This window comes from Solea senegalensis, linkage group LG12 (genome assembly GCF_019176455.1).
Source record: "Solea senegalensis isolate Sse05_10M linkage group LG12, IFAPA_SoseM_1, whole genome shotgun sequence".
Taxonomy (NCBI): Eukaryota; Metazoa; Chordata; class Actinopteri; order Pleuronectiformes; family Soleidae; genus Solea; species Solea senegalensis.
This window is the reverse complement of record NC_058032.1, coordinates 14,859,167-14,880,820: the sequence shown is the minus strand read 5'-3', so window position 1 is coordinate 14,880,820 and position 21,654 is coordinate 14,859,167. Positions and strand designations below refer to the sequence as shown.

At 40.7% G+C, this 21,654-nt stretch overlaps 1 protein-coding gene across 1 annotated transcript; it reads right to left on the bottom strand.

The window, feature by feature from the left end:
- Positions 1-1,193: 1,193 nt before the first annotated feature.
- Positions 1,194-20,457, bottom strand: gabra4 (gamma-aminobutyric acid type A receptor subunit alpha4). The gene is made up of 9 exons (XM_044039484.1): positions 20,179-20,457; positions 19,940-20,058; positions 19,053-19,120; positions 18,561-18,781; positions 17,922-18,004; positions 13,466-13,609; positions 12,010-12,162; positions 7,056-7,312; positions 1,194-4,937 (listed from the first exon to the last, which is right to left on the bottom strand). The coding sequence occupies exons 1-9, from the start codon at positions 20,262-20,264 to the stop codon at positions 4,383-4,385; spliced, it is 1,686 nt and encodes a 561-aa protein (XP_043895419.1). The 5' UTR covers positions 20,265-20,457; the 3' UTR covers positions 1,194-4,382.
- Positions 20,458-21,654: the final 1,197 nt, after the last annotated feature.

The following is a 21,654-nucleotide window of genomic DNA, read 5'->3' as shown; positions in this document are numbered from 1 at the left end:
AAAAAAATCAAATAAAATTAGTACAACTAAAGAGTTTGCTAGTGTTTGATTGTGTGCTGAGTTATTATAATTAACTTAACCTTAAATTCTTAAAGCATTGTCATGAGTAATGCAGCGTTTTTGTTTTTTTTAGGAAGCCGTTTGAGGTTCAGTAACAATATTGCTGTCTTTGTGTGGGTTATCTAATATAAGTATTGCTTTTAAGTGGTAATCCTACTGAGAAGTAGTCGTATTATTGAAGGTATGACTCCACGTATATTGATCCACATCACTGAAAATAACCAGTGCAAACATGCACCAGGAGATAAATCAACACTTGTATGGCTCTTCACGTTCTGTGTGTAGAAATGTTGTAACTCAAGTGAAAAGACTTTCACTTGAGTTACAACATTTACCACAGATGCACAGGCTGAACATTAGAAATGATAATGTGTCACATATAATGAATACAGCATCAGACAAAAACTGCACAAATAGAGGAATAAATCTGCTTTTTGCACATTTGGAAATCAAACATGATGCTCAGACCCAATGACACAGATATATTGACATTAAAACTGAGAAAATGAGACACTACTGAAAATTGAGTCAGTCCATAGTTTAATGAAAAAACATCAGGTGATGTTTCACTCCCTCCGCTGGTTAATCTGTGTCAGAATGACAGAAATGAATGTGCAGTGTGATGTGCAGATGGGATAGAACACTTATCATGAAAAGTACTCACACAGCGATTGATCAATACTCCTTAAGAGTAATCATTCATTCATTCATTCATTCATCTTCTACCACTTTATCCTCCACAAACTCCATGCAGAAACCATGCCTTGCCCAAAAGTAATCATATTAATTCTCAATCCTCTCCTTCAATTTGTTGTGACCAACTACAAATAGTGGTGTCATTTTATTTAGTTCCCAATTTTGACAGAAACAGTCTTCAAGGGAATAGATATGCCCGACTCTCTTTATTGGACATATGTGAATATATGACTTTCTTCTTGGACTGAGGAGATGAGAGAAAATATGGTGGACTGTTCATGTAGGAGTTTTCTAATTCCAGAAGATGGCAGTAATGCAACATCATCGATGCCAGCTGCATGTACAGTAAAAGCTGTTCCGTTTAATTTGTATCCTTTGTGGTAAATAAAATACATTTTATAAATGATCTCAATGTACATGAGATAATGTATGTTGTGATTTTGTGAAATAAAACTAGTCTGATATTTAAAATACATTTAAAAGTCACTCTGTTATGATATATGTTGATGGAAAATGATGTTAGTCAGATTACCTTTTACTCATCCATATGATGATAGGCAGTACAAAATTAATTATAATTATTTCAGGTAAGCTTTTTTCCTCCATTAAATAAAATTATTATTAGAATTAGAATTATTTTTTATGGAACCTTCCAGTTCTTTGTTAATTTACATTGTACATAAGACTTTCTAAATGTTTCAAAAATGTGTGTACTTGTATTTTTCACAAGTTTTAAAGTATATCCTTTTATCCTTTAGACACTAGAGGGAGCCTTGCACTGTGATTTAATTCAGAAATGATCTAAAGTTAGAGTGAATGCGTCATTTTAAACCACTTGCACTCTTTTGCTTTTAAAGGACACTTTTAAAGTATTTGAAAAAGCCAAAAAGTATGAAGATTAATTGTCAGATCTTAGAATGACAGTGAACATGTGGAGCATCATTAACTCTCTGTCTGTCATCCAAAGCAACATTTTTGGTGAAAAGAATAAATAAAGACCAGAAAACCCACAACCTGCCGTTGGCAGCTCCATAAATCATGCACACATTTAGAGCAGCAGATCCACACCACACTGACACGGAACATCCATCTGTTGTTGACAGAGTCCTCATTAGTACATGGATGTTCTGTGTCAGTGTGATATAGTATAGATATATTTTGTCCACTGTTGTGGGAGACAGAGACAAGGGGATGGCGTGAAGGGACCAACAGGGAGGAAACGGCAAAATCAATTTCACACATGACTGCATTTAGGAGAGGCGAAAGATGGCGGGCATCTTGATCTGTCCATCAGTCCGGGTGTTTCTCACCACAGTGGCAGCATCAAACCACCAGCTTCACACAACCATCAACAGTGGCCAGCAGCCGCGATTGTGTGGATGATGTGGCTATTAGAGCAGGAAAACAGGCGCCTATACTACATCACGAGTCCCCACACACACCACACACATCCACCGATTGTTTAACCTTTCACTTCTGCAAACTGTGACCATGCAGTCAATGACGAAGAGCAGATTCAAGCCATCCGGAAATGTACATCCCCATCTATTTAGCATTTTATTAAAGCTCTAGTGTGCAAGCATTAGTTTGTGAGACTGCAGATTGTTGTCGATTGTCATGGAACTACAGTGGCCCTCACGGTCCAAAATAATTACACCATTCTTCTTTTGTGTAGTAAAAAGTAGTCTTTTGTCTCTACAAAGCAAGGCCCATGCCTCGAGTGCATATAAAGGCTAAGACTCTTTTCTAAGGCAAGAAAACTGTCAGGGTGTCTTCTGTGCATGTATTTATAGCAGGATGTCACATATTACATGTGCAGAAAAGGCAACTCAATGACAATAAACCCCTACTTCACCTCCATCAGCCACAAACCAGAGCACTAACTGTGTGACATCATGTTGTGTCACAAAGGTAGTCACATAACCCATGATTCATTTATCAGGTAGTGGCAGGTGGGGGTCTATGTCGTCATCTTGTTTTCTATACCGTAGGGGTTTTCTTTCCTTGTTTTCCTTCAATATGACAATTGAACTGAATTCAATATATGAAGAAAAAAAAACAAAAAAAATGCAACTGCCTGTATGTCATGAGCCAGTTCCCAGTCCATTACAGAGCCGACGTACAGAGTCAAGCGCTCACACTTCACTTCACACCTATGGTCACATTTTTCAACCGCTGCACACAAAAGGGTGGGTATCGATCTCCTCATCTAACGCTCAGCAGATAAGAATATTGCTCACATCACAGAACCATTTCTTTAAGAAGTTTATTTTTTATTTTTTTGCTGGTAAAAAACTAAATGTTGTTTCCTGAAAGCTAAAAATCAGCTGTGTCCGCAGGCGTTTCCACTTTAGGCTTCTGTCCTTCCAGACCTTCAGATTAAAATCAGCCTGAATGAATGTTTAAAATGAATGTGTATGGGGACAGCTTAAGCAGATTCATTCACCTACATCTGTTAGACATGGCTGAAGAATGTGGACGACAGCAGTCACCTGCTATGTTGTGTCCTGCTGAGCTGAACTAGAAGAGTTCAGTGTTGTTGTTTTTTCTGTGCAAGCAATAATGTTCCTAACCCTCATCCATCTCACTTTTTGTCTTTGGTGCAGTGATGTAATGACTGATGGCTTTATTCTCTCTGCTCCGTCTGTTTGTTCATGCTATGGCTTTATTTGAAACACACACACAATTTTTGTCTACTATTTGGTGACCCATTATAGCAGAAAAGAAGCTTAAATACTGTACTACTGTTACATGAAATAATAACTTGTCTTGACTAATTCCTGCCAGACCAATCCTTAAATTTCTATCTTCAGTATTTCCAGATTAGTTTGTCCATTTTATATAAGTACTGTACAACGGAGGCTTTGCATGGCTGATCGGGTCCAAGGTCTGAAAGCTCCACTCAGCCTGTTTGAGGATTTAATTCTAACCAAAATCATCTTCCTTTGACTTTGACGTCATCTGGCCAAGAGTGAGGAATTATAACTTTTCAGTCTAAACTGAGAGTCCCCAGAGCAGCTCCAATACAGTTCCTTTGTCAAATCATTTCAGAAAAATCTACTGTCATCTCGCTGGCTGGGGAGGGGAAGCAACAAGTTATATAATACTGAAATGGAAGTACACTGTCGTCATTAAATATAAATCCATTTAACCTAATAAATATATATATATGTATATATATATATATATATTTACAGAGTGTAGAGTAGTTCATTTCAGGAGAGTGGCTCACACATCTGAACATCTTGCCAGGTGCAGGATACAAAAATAGGAAAATGAAAAAAATCCCATGCTTTGTCTTGACTGCAGGCCAAAAGAGGATCACGAGGCAGTTGAAGACGATGAAAACCTTCAGAGTTGCACGTATGCGCGGCGTAATATAAAGAGGTCAGTAGCATATTCCAGTGTGCAGGTGGGTTTTCAAATGTTGAGTCAGATGTTTCTAATTTGGTTGATTTGCTCCAAAGCTTGCTCGTCGAGGAATGAAGGATATTCTCCAGGATATGCTCGTGCTGACCGAGCACAATGTAAGGAACAACAATTTCCCAGATTGTTTGCAAACTTCCATAATCCTTATTTGCTGTCCGTCTGATAAAAGTCAAGGACTACAGTTGCCGGAACAACATCTAACCACCTTTAGCCACCATGGTGTCCTTTGATAAGTACACCACCCAGTAGACCATGTTAAATGCCCCAAAGGAGACCGGGAAGAGGATCCGTGCATATTTGTCAATTTTGCTGGTGCCACCCATACCAGCAGTGGTGGGTTGGGAGCATGGCGTCTGCTTCAGCTCCACCTTGTTCCCCATCATCTGGATGCGCTCCAGCTTGGGGCCCAGCAGATGCTGCAAAGAGGAGGAGGAGGTGGTGGTGGTGGTGGGGGTGTTCTGCTTGCATGGTGTCCCCGCCATCACATCTGGCGTGGAGGCGGCGGCCTGAGGTGCACTCTTCACCAGCTGAGCCGAGGACGACGCTACACTGAGCAGGCTCTCAGACTTGGGGCTGACACGGGAGAGGGTGGAGGAGCTCCCGTTGACTCCGGCGGCTAAAGGTCGCAGTGGTCTGGCTCTTCCTACGACTGAAATGCTGGTGGTGGACTGGGCTCTCTGGTGGCTGTTCGGCTCTTGCTGATAGATATAATTCATCCGCTTTCTCAGGTTACCGTTGGTATCAGAATTTTGCTGTAACAAAAAAATGAACATTAAGATATTTAGAGAAAGAATTTTATGTTCTGACAGTCGGAATAACACTGGAATGTAACTATTTTTGTGTTAAAAGAGTTCAATTTAACACTATTGCTGCTAAATGTATAAACCTTAAATTAACTACTTAATTCATTCAATTGTTTACCTTGGGAAAAATCATATTGGTCTCGGCGGCACTAAATAAAGGCAACAGTTGTTTTATAACTACAGAATTGGCCCGTATCAAATTGATATGGGCCAATGCGGTGTCAGACTCAAAAAATTCAGTTCTGGTTTGGTTGTAATTTCATCCATGTAAATAAGTAAAAACAGTTTAACTTCCCTAAATATCATCCATCCATCTTCTATGACTTTAATCCTCCACATGAGGGCTGTGGAAATGTCAAATTGCATGAAAATGTAAATGTAAATAAATAAATGTGACAATATGAGAATTAAGAGAAGTGCCAGCAGTAATGACGGTCCGATTCATGTTTAGAGGATACAGGAGGTAATGCGAGGCCCACTCACGTCCACACAGAACTGTGGTCCCAGGGACATAAACCTTATCATATTGATCTGATTACAGTTGCCCTGACACAGATGGCCTTCATCATTCAGCGGACGATAGTGTGTGTGCATTACAGATGTCACTTAGCAAGGATTTCACTCATTTCACACAAGCTTAGGACAGAAAGTAGGTAGCATTGCATTGAGGCGGTAATGCAGTGTAGCGTCAAAGCAGCTTATGCTTTGAGAGTTTATGTTTTCAAGCAGTGAGAGTGTGACACTGGCACTAAGGCATTTACAAGAATAATCCATCCCCCTTTAAAACTGAAAGGACGCAGCAGCGTTATTGTGACCCATGTGTGCGTGTCTGTTCCAGGTATTATACATTTTGGGGAGTTTTCTTCCTTAAGGGGACAACAAGCAAGTCCCCGTCACTAAAGTACTCCCTGTTGTATGGTTAGGATGAGGTCGGGGGTTCGGTTAAGGTCGGGGTTAGGTTTTAGCACCACAGCGCTACACCTCAGCCTTCGTGGACCTGCTCTTTAGGAGAAGAGTATTCTACTTCTTTTTTTATTATTTCCCCAGTGCAAGAGCCTTTCTGAGAACCTATACAGATGTACTTGGGCCATGTTGCCGTGGCAACGTACTAATCCACTGAAGTGCTGTTGTCACTATACTGCATTCAGGAATGGATTACACCACACTGGGATTTGGACTGCAGGGAGCAACTTAAAGTAGTTAGTGTAAAACTGACATGTGCATTGCTGGGTTATGTCACTTCACAGTGAATCTATACTCTATACTAATGTAATTCTATGCTGTAGTTATAGGTGCTAATGTGCATTTTTTCAATATATTTACAGAAATCCTGTCCGTATGTCACAGAGCAGCCACAAATACAGTCTGACAGTTCCATCACATTCATCATACGCAGTTACTGAGTGCTCTAAAATAGCTTCATGGCACAGTCATCAATTCTGATTGAATTTATAAAACCGTTTCTCTGAGGTCTGTGTAATGTGTTTCAGCCAGTGATATAAAAATCACTGTGGATTTTAGTGGATTCTAATAAGAAAAGGCTCCACAGCAAACACACCTCGTGGTGAGCCACGAACATCTGTAAGGCTGTTTTTAGACCCGTTTGTTTTTGTGTTCACACCTTCACATTAGTCTGTCGTCTGTAAGTCAGAGACAACAAATTAGCTCTTGTTACATACAGTGTTATGACTGAACACCAGCTGCATGATCTGCGATAACAAGAATGCAAGTTTGGACAGTTTGGAAACAATTGCGACATGACATGAGTTTTTAAAAACTATTTGTTTATCTCTGTGGAATTCTGTGGTTCAATTTTGTGACACATATATCAGATTGTGGCACTAAGTATTTTTAGACCTTTTCATCATTTTTAAAACATTTCATATTGTGTTCTGTTTTTATAATAGTCTGTAATCATGTCCTGTAATGATTTTGCAAGCTTTTGTCGGGCTGTAAGGCCAGATACAGTAAGCACATAATAAGGGACATGCTTGTGTAAGTGCTCCTTCAAACAAAGTACTATCAGGTTATTTGCCACAGCCACTTTGAGGGAAACAAGAAAATCACCTGCAGCACTTCCTCTGTGTCCTTGACCTTGACAGGCGTTGTTTGGGGACCAGGGGGACATTTGGCCGGCTTCTTTTTGGCCCGCTCGATCTGCGCTTGGGTGAAGTAGTTTACAGCAGCAAACTCAATTAGGGCAGAGAAGACGAAGGCAAAGCAGACGGCAATGAACCAGTCCATCGCAGTGGCATAGGAGACCTTGGGGAGAGAGTGGCGGGCACTGATGCTGAGTGTCGTCATGGTCAGGACGGTGGTAATGCCTGTAATTGTAACAACGAAAGGGAAACATATCAACCGCATGAACCAAGAAGTGTCTTGTGAATCAAAAATATCTAACTTCATGACATTTAATTATGATATATATATATATATATATATATATATATATATATATATATATATATATATATATATATATAATCTCTAAAGGAACATTAAGTTATTGATGCAATTTGACAGGACTGACACTGTACAGCAGCTATATCTCTGCAAATGAAAAGTACTTTTTCCCCATAATATATCAACATCTTTGGCATCAGACACAGTGTGAGTGCAGATCACCTTAAACTTTTTCTATGTCAACGCTAAATAAATGGCACCACTCCTCGCTAGCATATGTTCAATAACCCGTGCACATTACATTCTCATCAGCAATATTCATTAACTGCAGAGTGCCGCGTGATAATGAGCCAAATACTGTACATTTGTTTCTTTGAAATGGGGGATGTGCAAAAAGAGCCACATTGTTTCCTCCAACAGTAACCGATGATTTATATATTTATTTATCATTTATTTTATATACCTGGAGGCAGAACAATTTGTGCCCTTGCTGATTCAAAGCCCAATATTTTTAGCACTTATTTTGCTCTCTACCAAGTCCTTTGAGAAATGTCAACTGTAACTACAGGCAGTTGATAGCAGGCAGCAACACTTTTGACCTGTCCCCCGTTCATATTCATGACCTGTTCAATTTTCTGAAAGCTCTGACTTCAGGATGTCCTGTACACAAAGTGTATGTCATGGTTACGAGGATTAGACACAGCGAGTAACGAGCTGCTCCCTGGTGGCAGAAAGAATCCGGCAGAAGACGACACTCTGAATTAAATTCCAATAAAAGCTTGTAATGTGGCTAAAATAATTCAGACAAGAAAAGAGATAAGACGAGGGTGAAGATTACCCTGGCATTTTCAAATGAAGTCTTATGAGCTACAAAAAGGCCTCATAAAATGACTCAGACCGAGTCAACCTCCTCCTGAACATCTTTGTTTTCACTGGTGCCAACCTAGGCATGACATTTGTGCTCAACTCTAACAATAAACAGTTGGATCTTTAAAACCAAAGGGATTAAAGATGTAAAACTCATTGTGAATTAAGCAACAACATCTGTCTATCACATAAAGCCATGTCATTTAATTCTCTGTCAGTGTAAAGAATGTGGGTTATTACAGCTTTAAACAAGCCTATAGATAAAAGCAAATTAGAACAGAAGAAGTCAGAGTTTAAGAACACATCTTAGAAATGACTGTCATGTCTCATTGATTCATTTGTTCATGCGTAGCCAAGACTGGCTGCAGTTAAATAAAACACCAAACAGATCTGGTCTGCACACAAGGTCACGTGTGGTTCCTACAAAAATGTTAAAGTATACATTCAGTAAGTCTGTAACTCATCATTCATCCTTGCTATTATTAACCAGTAGCAATAATGTGATTTGCAGAATATCCCCTTTAGGTTGGAGATCTGGAACAATCCACGCTGCCGAGACCTTGCCCAACATAACATAAATCCATCCCCTCTGCCCGGACGTGACCGCCATATAATTACATGTCAATCAAAAGCAGCTGGATGACATTGATAGGTGAACTGTGGCTCAAGGCCACAGACTGAGGACATTAACCTCTAATACAAAATTGTTCAAAAAAAACAAAAAACAAGGAGATTGATGGATATTGGAAATATGCATATGTCTCTTTTTTCTTTCTTTTTCCTAAAGGTCTTAATAGTGTGGATGGTGCAGATCTATGAAAAGGTGAGTTCACGTAAAAACACAACACATAAAACACAAAGGCAACGCAAAGATTATAAATTTCACGTTCATAATGCCTGGCAACACAAACATAAATGTGAGGATATTTGCATTATTTTCTTCCATCGTCTGAGGTGATATTTTTTTAAATTGGCGTGATGTGACATTCAGAAAGCCAGTTCAGAGATTCAGCCAAGGTCTCTACATAGTATCAGAAATGCAGGATAGTTGCAGTATCTGTGAACCCCGAACCAGTGAGACTGGGTACATAAAGAGAGGTTGGGCCAGTTCCCCACATTTTTGTGACATTACAGCTGCACAGGTGATGCAAGGGTGTAAGAGACACCACATGGCAGAACAACCACTGCCGATGATGGGTTAGTGGCTTCACCACAGTTTAATATCCCATATAAAGTGGCCTGAATGAACACGAATGCTACATCAATGCAAAGTACAAAAGTAATGTGAAAGATTGCCGTATGAATGAACCTACTTAGATGCTTACAGTCATCTTGTTACTGCGACTATTTCAGTGAAGTTGATTTCTGGACAAAAGCAAACACACTTTTTGCTTTTCCTTATAAAAAGATGTGAGAAATGCTGAAAGAGACATTGCACTGAGTTACATAAGCCAGGAGCAGAGACTATGGTGACATCATAAGTGACATCATAATGCTACATAACGCTGTTTTCCTGACAAAATGACACTTTTTTGAAACGGGTGAGCTCAGCTTTTGTTCTGCAAACAGGTAGCCTACAGGATGTAACTATACAATCAACATCCACTGCATTAATTAGGGCGCTTTAGAAAAGAGCCACAGAAGCGGTTTTCCTGCTGCTCCCAGTCTTTCTGCCAAGCTCATCACCTCCCAGCTCCATTTATGTACAATCTTCTCATCTAACTTTTACAAGAGAAATGAATGAGAACATTTTGGTAAAACAAGGTCAGGCATCTCCACCATGCGTGACCTCAGTTTGTGATCACTTCTAATGGTCACTCCTGCATTCTCAGTACAGACAAATGCACATATGAAGTAGGTCCGTAGCCTCTTTTGACCCAGCCACACAATTTACTGTCCCTGCTCATCTTGTCCTTCACTGATTCCCTGTCCAGGGTGTACCCCACCTTCTGCCCTATGACAGCTGGGTTTGCCACCAGTGATGGCAAAAGTGGAGGATAAAGCAGTATCTGGTTCAAACAGTGACCTTGTCATGACCAGATTAATTTAAGTTAATGTTAGTGGTGAGATATGATTAGCTTAAGGTTATGGTTAAGTATATACTAGTCATTGTTAAGGTAAAGGATAAGGATTTGTTCAGGTTGTTCACAGTGGCTGGAGGTCAAAGCTGTGTCCTAATAAGCTGCGCAAAACTGTGCTTGCTTTTACTCTGACCTCTCCATCTGAATCTCCAAATATAATCCTCGCTCCTGTTTGTCTTCCTGACAAACTGAAAACAGGACACAGTGGTCAAGTGTCCGAAGCAGAGTGTCTGTGTCTCCGCCGGGACGAGGGAAAGAAATCCAAACACAGATCATCCTCATCCATTTTCAGACAATCTCAGCCACCACGGACACACAAACACATGTCACGCAGCTGATAAGAGCAGGAATCCGCTGCCTCACGCGTTCTGTACAGAGACAACAATAGTTGTGCTGCTGTGAATTCTCTGTTCTGATGGGCAGCTGATGGCGGGGGCAGTGCAGCTGGTCTGGGCCTCAGCAGGACAGCAGCGGCACTGATCCTCCAGTGCTTTATTACACTGCACCATGCAAGTCCATCATTGTTGAACGAGTGCACCTGGTCACACAGGGCTGCTCTGCTCTGCTCACCACACTCAAAACACAAACTGTGCAGTCGACAGTAAACGCACACGCTGTGTTCCTGTACCGTCTTGAAAGCCAGAACTCGGAGCTGCCCTGGTTTCAAGCAGAGCGTCCCAACTGCCTTTCAAACATCTCTGAAACACTTAACTATCACTGTTTTCAACTTCGTCCCACTTTTAGCCACAATCACAAAATCTGACACACTTTTATTTTCCCAAACCAGTTTTAAAAAACACAGGGAGAATCTATTTTTTTGTACTAAGACCAGAATATTTTTGACTGTGCAGAACAAGGATCACAGTTTGGAGGGTTTGACAACATGGTCACACTTTACTGTCACATGCACGCCGAATGGAAACAGGTGACAATGAAGTGACAGCCATTAGTGTGATTGGTTGTATCGTCACCTTTAGTGATTTTTGCAAGCTGTCACTGTTTGACCAACATGCCTGTTACAGGCACGTTGAGATTTCTCACAGCAGAGAGAAACCCTACGGACCTATTTGCAGCTTTTCATTGATCTATAACCCTTTTCAGTATGAAGAACAGCAAAAGCACCAACCCATCTGTCAAAGTAATGGGGCATAACTGTGATTAGTAAATTCTCCACCCTCTTATTGGAAATAAAGCAATCATGTTTTTTTTTTTATTTACTGACACAAAATGCTGCTAAAACAATAAAGGCACAGTTATTTTAACAATCTTCTGTTTAAAATGTAGAAATTAAGAATTGAAATATTGTCTTTTTTTAGCTATAAACTCATTGCCTGAAAAACTAAAAACTCTGTATAAAGTCAATACAATTAACACAGGACACATTTTATATGACAGAGCTTATTTTACCCTATAAGAAGAGCATGAAACAATATTTTTAAATGCTCTGTTACTTGACTAAAACAACAACTTTTTTACATTTTCCCATCCTATACTAGACCCTTTTTTGTGGGTTTCAAAACCGTGAAAGGTGTGAATTTGCTTCTCATGTTCATTAAATCTTACAGCTCTTCTAATTTCACACAATGATCACACAGCGTGGACGTGCACAGTGCTCTGTTTGCATCCATACATCCGAAAGGTACACGATGAGTGAGGTTCACACTACATACCAAAGACTGTGCGCGCCGGCACTGATTCCTTATTGATCCAGAAGGACACTTGGGAGAGGATCACTGTCATTATGCAGGGGATATACGTCTGAATCATGAAGTAGCCCATTTTACGTTTCAAGTGGAAGTGGACTGTCATCACCACATATTCACCTGGAGGAGGAAGAGACATGGATTTGTTTTCAGTTTTTTATGAATTTAAAGCTGCAAGCTGACATATTTCAGTAAACACAGCTCAAGACTGATGTCACATTGGATTTTATTTGATATTTTTTTAATATATATTCTTCCTATACTTCATAAATCCACAGTCCAATGACAGTAAAAGGGTCAGCTGCCACTGGTTCCATCTCTCTGCTGCTAAAACCTTATTTTTATGATCCTTAATGTGATGTTTACAGTGTTTGGTGTCCTGAGCCTGTTTCTGTCTCATGTCTGCAAGAGTCAAAGCCTCCTTAAGTTTTTAAGGTTTTTACCGCTTTTAACTCATATTCTGCTGCTAAGGGTCTCTCAAGGAAACAATAATAAAAAAAAATCTCATGAACCCCATTCATGAGATGGGGATGTAGTGTGGGATTATGGGAATTGTTGTCTTGTTTGGTTCCCACTGTGTATTTGTGCAGCAATGAATAGTGAAAAATACACACAATAAAATGAATAAATAAAAGAAAACACAATGGCTAAATAGTACGACCAAATATTTATTTCATAGCAGATTTATCCCGGAAGATAAAGCAGAGAGAGTTAAAGTGGGTGACAATGGTACAGGCCCTGCTGTAATAGTCTGCAAATTGAGCTTTTCTAATCTTGATGAACTGCTTTACACTACAGTTTTGCCATTCACACATTCACATGCTTCAACAAGGGGTTAGGATTAGTGTCTTGCTCAAGGACACATGCATATAGACTAGCAGAGCCAGTAATTGAACCCACAACCTCCCAAGTTGAAAGACAACTTGCCCTACCACTGAGCCAACATGGCTCAATCATTACACCTTTATTTCTAAAACGTAAGTATATTTTATATCAGAAAATTACTCAAGGATTTCTATGGATTTGGATGTTGACATGTTGTCCATTTATAGATACTAAATATATACAGTATAAATATGACATATATCTATATATATATATATATATATATATATATACATACATATATACATGCATATTGTTAGGGGTTTTATTTTTCAACTTTGTATTGATTTCATTCCTTTTTCTCTGTGTCTCTGTGCAGTGACTTAAATCTACGTCGGTGTATGAAAAGGGCTTTATAAATGAAAATTCCTTGGCTCGCCTCACACCAGGTTTGACAGGATGTAATAAACACAGACATTTGCTTTCAACAGCAGAGAGCAGATTTCACATTCGGTAGTAACAAAAAAAGCCTTCATTGCATCACATCGCCTCAGCAACCGTTTCACAGGAAGCTGGTGACGGGACGAGCATGACTTACCAGTGATGGACTTAATGGTCTCACTGGACACCGTCTGGCCGATAAGATCGTACTGAACGAGGCTGGAGGACTCGGGTGGAACCTCCACTGAGTGCTCAGGCCCTTTGGTCCAAGTATAGATCATCTCTGTTTTAGGATAAGCATCTGTGGGCAGACAACAGCAGAGCAGCACCAGTGTGAGTCACTGACAGTCAGGTGAACTCTCACATGCTGTTACACGAGTGTGAATATTTACATACTGTAAATACATGTGTAAGTATATTTTCAGCTCCATAGAGTACATTTATAAGTTTGATATAGTTTTCTTACCACATTTCTCCTTTCACCTCATTTTACAAATGACATAACTTTTAATTTCCTTTTTTGACTTTCCATATGCAATACAGTTTGGATTTTGCACAAGAGAAATATAGGGACTAAAAATACCGTTATCATCTCCATTGTCTGCCTAGCTTTTGTATTTGCCAACATGAAAGGTGTCACTCATAATGAAAAACTGTCAAATGTTCAAACTGAGATGTTTATGAAGGCTCTCAGTCGTCCAGGTCTTCAGTGAAGATAATGTCAGCCCTCCTACTCTTCACTGAGGGGTTTATTGTCTTCCAGCTCATTGTTTTTGGTTTCACAGCCCACAACTTCAAGAGCCAACCCGCTCTGACATTATTTTGTCAACTGCCATTTATGAAGCCTCAAGTTTTGCATTTTGGCCTGTGCCATTTTAGCTTTGGTTAGAAACAAAAGAGACCATATTTGGATGGAAGAGTGGAGCTGGGGAAGAAGAGAGGGAGGGAATCTTACTGAGAGCAAGAGGATCAGCAGGTCACAGTGTCAATCACACCATGACCACACCCTCAAGCTTAAGTTACATCATCAAACAACAGTAAATGGACACAATGCTGTATTGAGGGATACCTGAAACTAGTAAGTGAGATCATAAACTAACTAAATATTCACTGATGTCATAAATCAAATGAAAATCATGATTCAGCCTCTTTCATGATAAAATAAGCAGCTCCACCTGGAATTTATGAAAAAAAGTGGGTTAACACCAGTCCTATAGCCAGTGGTTGTGTCTGCCCTTTGTTTTGTTTTTCACCCCTGCATCCTCCATGTGTGAAATGTAATGGCACAAACACATCGGAACATTCATCCATCCACCAGCAGCAGGGCCTGTAGTGCCATCCACTCACACACTCACCTACCAACAATATAGAGTGTCCAATATAACCTCTGCATGTTTTTGGAGGAAACTGCAGAACCTGGAGAAAACCCACACAGACGCACCGGACGGAACCAGCAACCTTCTTGCTGTGAGGCAACAGTGTTAGCCACTGTGTGGCCCCGCCTCACAAACAACAACACAAAGGAGCCGAGTGACAATGTTACAGTTGTTACTATTTGGTGTTATTTACGTCTGTCCCTTGCTCAAACGCAATGATGAGCGAACATTTTTTAAGTTGCTAATGAAGTAAAAAAAAAAATATTGAGCCCTGTCCCAAGTTGTTAAGTGAGGTTTGCTAAAGACATTCATTCAAAGGCATTCGGCCAGAAAATGAATGTGCAACGCAAACAGAAAAGAAGACAAAGAAGAAATTAGCGCGCTAATTCCCACTAATCAGAGCCAAAAACCTGCGTATATTGCAGAGTCATTTGTGAATTAAACAGATCCCCACTGGTCAAAAACACATTTTAACGCAGTATTAAACGACAAGTAGGAATGGGGTATTACAAAAAAAAACAACACACGTTCAATATAATACATGCAGGCACTTTAGTGTTTCACTTTCTGATCCTGCAGATGATTATCCATTTTTTGTGCACATTCTAAATTACAGGCAGCAAAACCAAAAAAGTGACAAGTAAACACTAGAAAAAAAAATCCAGACACAGGTTGTTTGTTTGCCAGTGCAAGCGACACCTTCCATATTACGTATCGTTATTTTTCATTTCAGTTGATTATTTCAGCTGCAGGTTGTAAATATTGTATTTGAGGCTTTTTAAGCCTCAGTCATTCCTGTTCATTGTTTCTCTGAAAACTGAATTCTTGGCCAGATAAAAAAAAAAAGCCTCCAAACCCTCATCACAGGATAATAAAAACTCTCCACTGACTAATTAATTTTAAGGCTCTCAGCACTTTTAAGGCCATTTGACCCTTCACCTCTATCCAAACATGGGGAAACTCTGCAGTAATTAATTTACTTTTCTGCAAGGAAAATAAAACAGAAGTGCAGGATGTACAGACTTTATTATAGTTGATTGCCAGCAAGGATCTTTCATCATAAAACACAACACTGGCACGACCGTCTTTTATCTTACGTTTGCTCATGAAAAGAAATATAAGACAACCAATCCACTCATCAGACGGTTGCAGTCAGTGTCATTGTGCTTGCATCTCAGAAGTGTAAATCGCAAGAAGGCCATATTTCCTGTGCGTGTTGTGTTCCCTGCCGAGGTTGACCGGTCTGTGGGGGCACGACAAAATGCCAGTTGTCTGAGCTCAGGGACTCCACATCAGCTGCATATACTGACTGCGCTGCCAAAATGAAATGACACTGGTGTGTCGTGGAGTGGAACACCGTGCTTGTGCAGCCCAGAGTCCAGATGGAGAAACAGGGAAGGAGATGGAGAGAGGGGAAGGAGATGAGTGATGAAGACAAAAAATGAAGGCAGGGCAGACAGAAAAGGAATTAGCACACACACACACACACTCAGAGAGAGAGAGAGAGAGGGAGCGATGAAAAACGGTGGCATAGGTCTGTAATATCCTGAGGCGGAGGAAGGAATTCTGACCTTTCCTTTGCTTCAGGCCAGATCCGATCCATGGTGGCTTCCTCCTGATGGGGGGCTCACTGTACCAGAGCATGATGGTGAAAGGAGGAGCATGAGGCGGAGGAGAAGGATGACAATCACTGAGAGATGTGAATTTGTCCTCTGCAATGTCACCGATGGCAGATTGGGCGGGTGTAAAGGCAAAACTCGTCGTCTCTTCCCTTCCCTTTCCTTCGCAGATGTAATCATCACTTCACTGCTCTTCTCTGATAAGATGGAGACGCTCTATTTGCGAGACTCCTTCATCCGAGATAATTTTTTCTGCTGACCAGGAGGCCTAAACACTTTAAACTCTGATGCTGAGTTGGAGGCCCCATTGTTCACAATGAAGAATGGAATGCTTCATTATTTAGTATTAGCATTCAGTCACTTTGTGTCTGACAGTGCTCATTTCCTCAGCAGATCCTTTTCGGCACAGATTACACTTCACTGCTGAGTCATGTGACTGAGCTTTTTTTCAATATTCTGACTAATATCTCGTTTAACCTTTGTTTAAAACTCTGGAATCAATTGAGGGAGACCCTCTTTTTCAGTGATGCCAAGCATGAACAAAGACAACAAGCAAACAGATAAAAAAACAACCATGCAAAACAAAACACAGCATCATTTAAAGCAATTGCAGGACAGTTGATGGCTAAAATTAGGATAATCATATTGAGATCATACTGAAGGAGATTCCAAGATATTACTGCACTGACACTGAAACTTCTAATTTCCAAATTTAGTCTGGGCAAGAAGAATCTAAAGGACCACAGCCAGTCATCATGATGGGTTAAAAAAAGGAACCTGTGTTTTCTATGTAACAAACATGTAATATAAAAGGTCATTTTTCAATCCCCTCTCTGCGAAAATTGCTACAGACAGTGCTCGTAATTACGTATTTTAAAAGTGTTTCACAGATAAATGATGAAATCTTGCAAATGTTTCCAGCTGATTGAGTACAATTGGGAAACAGATTAAAGCTGCAGTGTGCGAGTTTTAATTAAAAAAACTAACGTTATATTCAAACCATTTTCAAATCAGTTCATATAATGCAGCTGTTTCTCAGTAGAGCAGTGTTTTTTATGTGTGTGTGTGTGTGTCTGTGGCAACATTCCTGCTCTGCACACAGAGAGTGATGCGTTTTGCATAAAAGCTACGCTAGAAAAGCAGGACGGTGAGACTGCAGCGAGGGGTTGGAATATGAATCTAGAGGAGTCCTTTCAGAGAGCTCTGCAGGCTCAGCTGAGGAGTGGGGACAGTCTGATGTCTCTGCTGGCTGAAAACTCCAAGAAGCATCGCCAAAAAAAAAAATTCTCCTAATCCTCATAGTCCTGACTTTTGCAAACAGCCTCTGTGTGTGTGTGCGCGCGTGTGTGTGTGTTTTCAAAGCTGTAGTAGAGTAGGAGCAGCTCACAGCACCGACTCTGTCACTCACTGCAGAAGCTCAATTAAAGTGTGTTTTCACTTCCAGCTCATTCCGTGCACTTCGCACTGTAACAAAGTCAGCAGTGTTTTGATGTATGAAGTTACACACGGGAGCTTTAAATACTGGGCAAAACATGAAAAAAGCTTGCCACTTTTCCCCACAACACCAGTCATAACTAGACCACACACACACTCTCACATCTGCGCTGGCACAACTTACAGCTTCCAAATTTGAGGGGACATGCGTGTCCATCCATGGGGAAGTTCACCAGCTTCATGGGACACTCAGCACTGATAGTCAACCTGTGTGGGGAAAGAGAAAAGTCACTAACACTAACATTCATCATGGATTTCTGCAAAAATGGTGGACCAGGGTTTGGGTGTCACTACTGCACAAAAGATTGCACAAAACATGCACTTTTGCACAGTGGCATGTGTGTATACACATATTAGTGATACTCAAAAGGGCTAGTGATTTACTTTCATCTAAAAAAAACAACAATGGGGCTCTTATTTAACTGCCTTAGTTGGATTTAAGGTTTGGCTTGCTGTGCTCTGCCTCCTTACTGTTTACACTGCTAGCCTGGCACAGATTCCAAAGGAAATCTGCCTGCCTGCTTTAAATTAAAACACAGTATGTCTTCTCTCCTCTCTCCTCTTATAATGAGCACAAAACCTGCACTGTAGAATACTGAATTTATGTACAGTCCATTCTTTCATCATAAATTGGAATATCAAGTCATCATATGGAAAGAAAATAGTCACATAATGTCTGATCAAATCAATCTGATAATGGCAACTAGTTTGGTGTTTTATGTAAATTAACTGGAAGCACATGGAGATAAATATCCAGTAGTACCTCATGGTGTAGAGGATGGTGCCATTCTTCATGATGCGGAAGAGCTTGTTAGGAGCCGTCATGTTGTGAGCCACTGACTTCTTGCCGTTCCTGAAGAACGTGTCGGGAGTCCACACCTTCGTCACCATGAGGTTGTTCAGCCTTAAAATCTCAATGGGGCCTTCATACATCAGCCTCTGGTCCACCCATGTCTGGCGAAAGAACACGTCCATTGTGTACTCCTAAGACAGAAGAAGTGGGGGGTATGTTCCCTCATGATTGTTGACATTATTCATCATGAAGAAAGTCGAACAGGAGAAAAACACCTTGTAGAATGTACACGTTTACTTCCCTACAGAAGAGCATGAAACTCCCTGTCTTTAAATATGGGGTGTTATCTACATCTTATGCAATTAACAAATGTGGCTGTATGTTAAGTGATAAAAGAACACATTTAAAAAGATATACAGTATAAACATATGTTAACTACATGTATAGAGCATGAGTACATACCATTTCCACATCCGAAACAGGCCCAAAACTTGTCACATAAATATCAGTCTTGACCTCAGTCACAGGACCTATTGAGTCAAAGAAAAATAATTAAAATATCCATATATATCCATATATAATAATTAATTTAAATCCACTCTTGTCCCAGTTGATTTTAGAGAGATACTATTACTCAAACTTAACACATAATAAGCCTGAATACGTTAACAAGCAATAGTGTGTTATCTCATACACTAATGCACTAATGGTATGGTACTAAATATGTAAAAACATTAATTTAGTTTCATTTTCTTTTCTTTCTTAGTGATTAAATGAATGAATAAATAAATGAATCTGCTGATATACGCTGTTTTTTGCACGTAAAAGCAAGTGATGCTGCTTGATGGCTGCAGACGTGGTGTGAGGAAACCAAAATCCGCACTTTTACCACTTGAACTGTGCATCATTAAAAGCGTCTGTTATGTAACTGCATTCGCCGGAACGTGCGAGTCTCACTACAGAAGGTAGAAAGTGACGGGCTTACATCAGGATCAGAAACACGGTTTAACATCATCAGTACTTAAACATGTATTATGGTGCACGATGTAAGTCACTCTCACACACGCACGCACACACGGTGGGTGGATTATAATAATGTTGCTGTAATGTTCCTTCAAGGACATTGCGCAATGTCTGTTGCATTTTGCAGGAACAAGCTCAACAATTTGGGGATTTTTGCAATGGATTTTTAAATAATAATACGTTTATTTGTAGATATTTAAATAAAGTAGAGTGAGCTCATACAGGTTAAAAAGGTCAAATAAAAGTTTTACCACCTACATTGCACTTAACGTTATGTTAACCATCATATAAAAAGTTGAAAAATACTTTCTCTTCTGCATACAAACCTCCGAATCCAGGTCGCAGCCTGTTGTCGTATCCGTCCAGAAGTCGGTCTAAAATGCGAGTGAAATTCGCCGGATAGAGCCTTTCATCCTTCCGTGTCTGACCAGAGATTTTCTTTACACTAGAAGAAGGAGGAACAGATTGAGGAGAGCAGGAAAGAAAGAAAAAAAAACCTCGTAAATGATCCAGGCGCGAGATTTTCACTTTCAGCACCACGGACAGCGACCGTGCGCGGACTCACCAAGTGGCCAAACAGAAAAAGTAGAGGAGGGTCCGAATGAGAGCAGGACACATCGCTTTCACCATCTCCTTCTTGGCAGAAACCATCTTTGCATGCCATACTTTAAGCCTCTTCACATCTCACCACCACAGATGCCTGCGTGTGTCCCGGGGAAGAGGAGGAGAGAGACTCCAGCGACACCGGGGGCAGAGCGGAGAGCGCGGAGAGGAGGCAACTTGAGAAATAGTCTCTTTGCTGATCCCGCAGTCTCTCTGCCAGACGCTCGACGCACGCACACGCACGCACATTTACCCCCCAGCCCCGGTCACCTCTCCTCCAGATTCGAGCTGCTGCTGCTGCTGCTGCTGGTGAAGGTGTCCAGAGAAACAAACAGTTCTCTCTCTCTCTCTCTCTCTCCCTCTCTCTCCCTCTCCCTCTCTCCCTCTCTCTCACTCTCTCTCCTTTCTCTTCCTCCTTCTTCTGCTCCCCCCTTCTCTCTGTCATTCATACGCAAACATGGACTTCTATTCTTTTCGACAACTTTAACCAAGGCCATTTAACACCAAATCCTAATCTTAACCTGCCCACAATTTAAAACTTAAAACCATCTCTTCAGAAATGAGGTTCTATCTCATTAAGACCAGGTTTTGGTCTTCACTAAAACATGCAGTATAAATTGTCGACTATTGGTCATAACCAATTGGTCATTGGTATAAAAGACCACTAGTGGTCCTGACAAGGTCAGTGATTGTGCCAGAAGAGGTCCTAAAGAGATGACAAGAACAAACACACACATACACACACACACACACACACAGGTGTGACAGATTAGACGTGCACTGTTTTTAAACAGACTTAAACAGAGTCTCTGACTTCACCGTCTGTCAGAGCAGGAGAAGGAGGATGCACCTGTTCATCTCCTCCTCATTTGGTGCTGCCTGTCACCATGACCTCCCCTGCCTTTCAAACTCTCACACTGAGCTTATGTGTTTTTTTCCATAAGCACCCGAGACATTGTGAGGTACCCCCAAGTGTTCCATTTGACCCCCAGCATCAACTAGTGTCAGTCACTGCTTCGTGGCAGTTACGCACATCGTTGCCTACATATTGTACTAGTTTCAGGAATGCATTGGCGAGTGTCTGTATTAAGATTCAAATGGGTCAGTCTTGTCGCAATACGCAATCTCACACACACACACACACACACACGCAAATACTTGCACGTGTGCATGTGTGCGTGCACACACACACACACACATACAAAGGCACACACAGGTACTATAGAAGAACTGGGACAAGCCACATGCTGCTTCACAGATTTCTCTGCACCTGGGACAATCGCAAGACCTTCACTCTTCTATGTGTGTGTGTGTGTGTGTGCGTGTCCTTGTACGAGTATCTTTGTAAGGACCGAAACACTTATAAACCCTGGGACATTTTTGAGGGTTAAGATTTGGTTTTAGTGTTGGGGTTAAAACTGGGTTTAGGTTAGGTTTA

Coding starts and splice junctions, on each gene's coding strand:
- gabra4 (XM_044039484.1), bottom strand. CDS start 20,264: ATGGTTTCTGCCAAGAAGGAGATGGTGAAAGCGATGTGTCCTGCTCTC. Junction 20,059..20,178: donor TTTTTCTGTTTGGCCACTTG/GTGAGTCCGCGC, acceptor TCCTTCTTCTAG/TGTAAAGAAAATCTCTGGTC. Junction 13,610..17,921: donor TCCCCTCAAATTTGGAAGCT/GTAAGTTGTGCC, acceptor GTCTGCCCACAG/ATGCTTATCCTAAAACAGAG.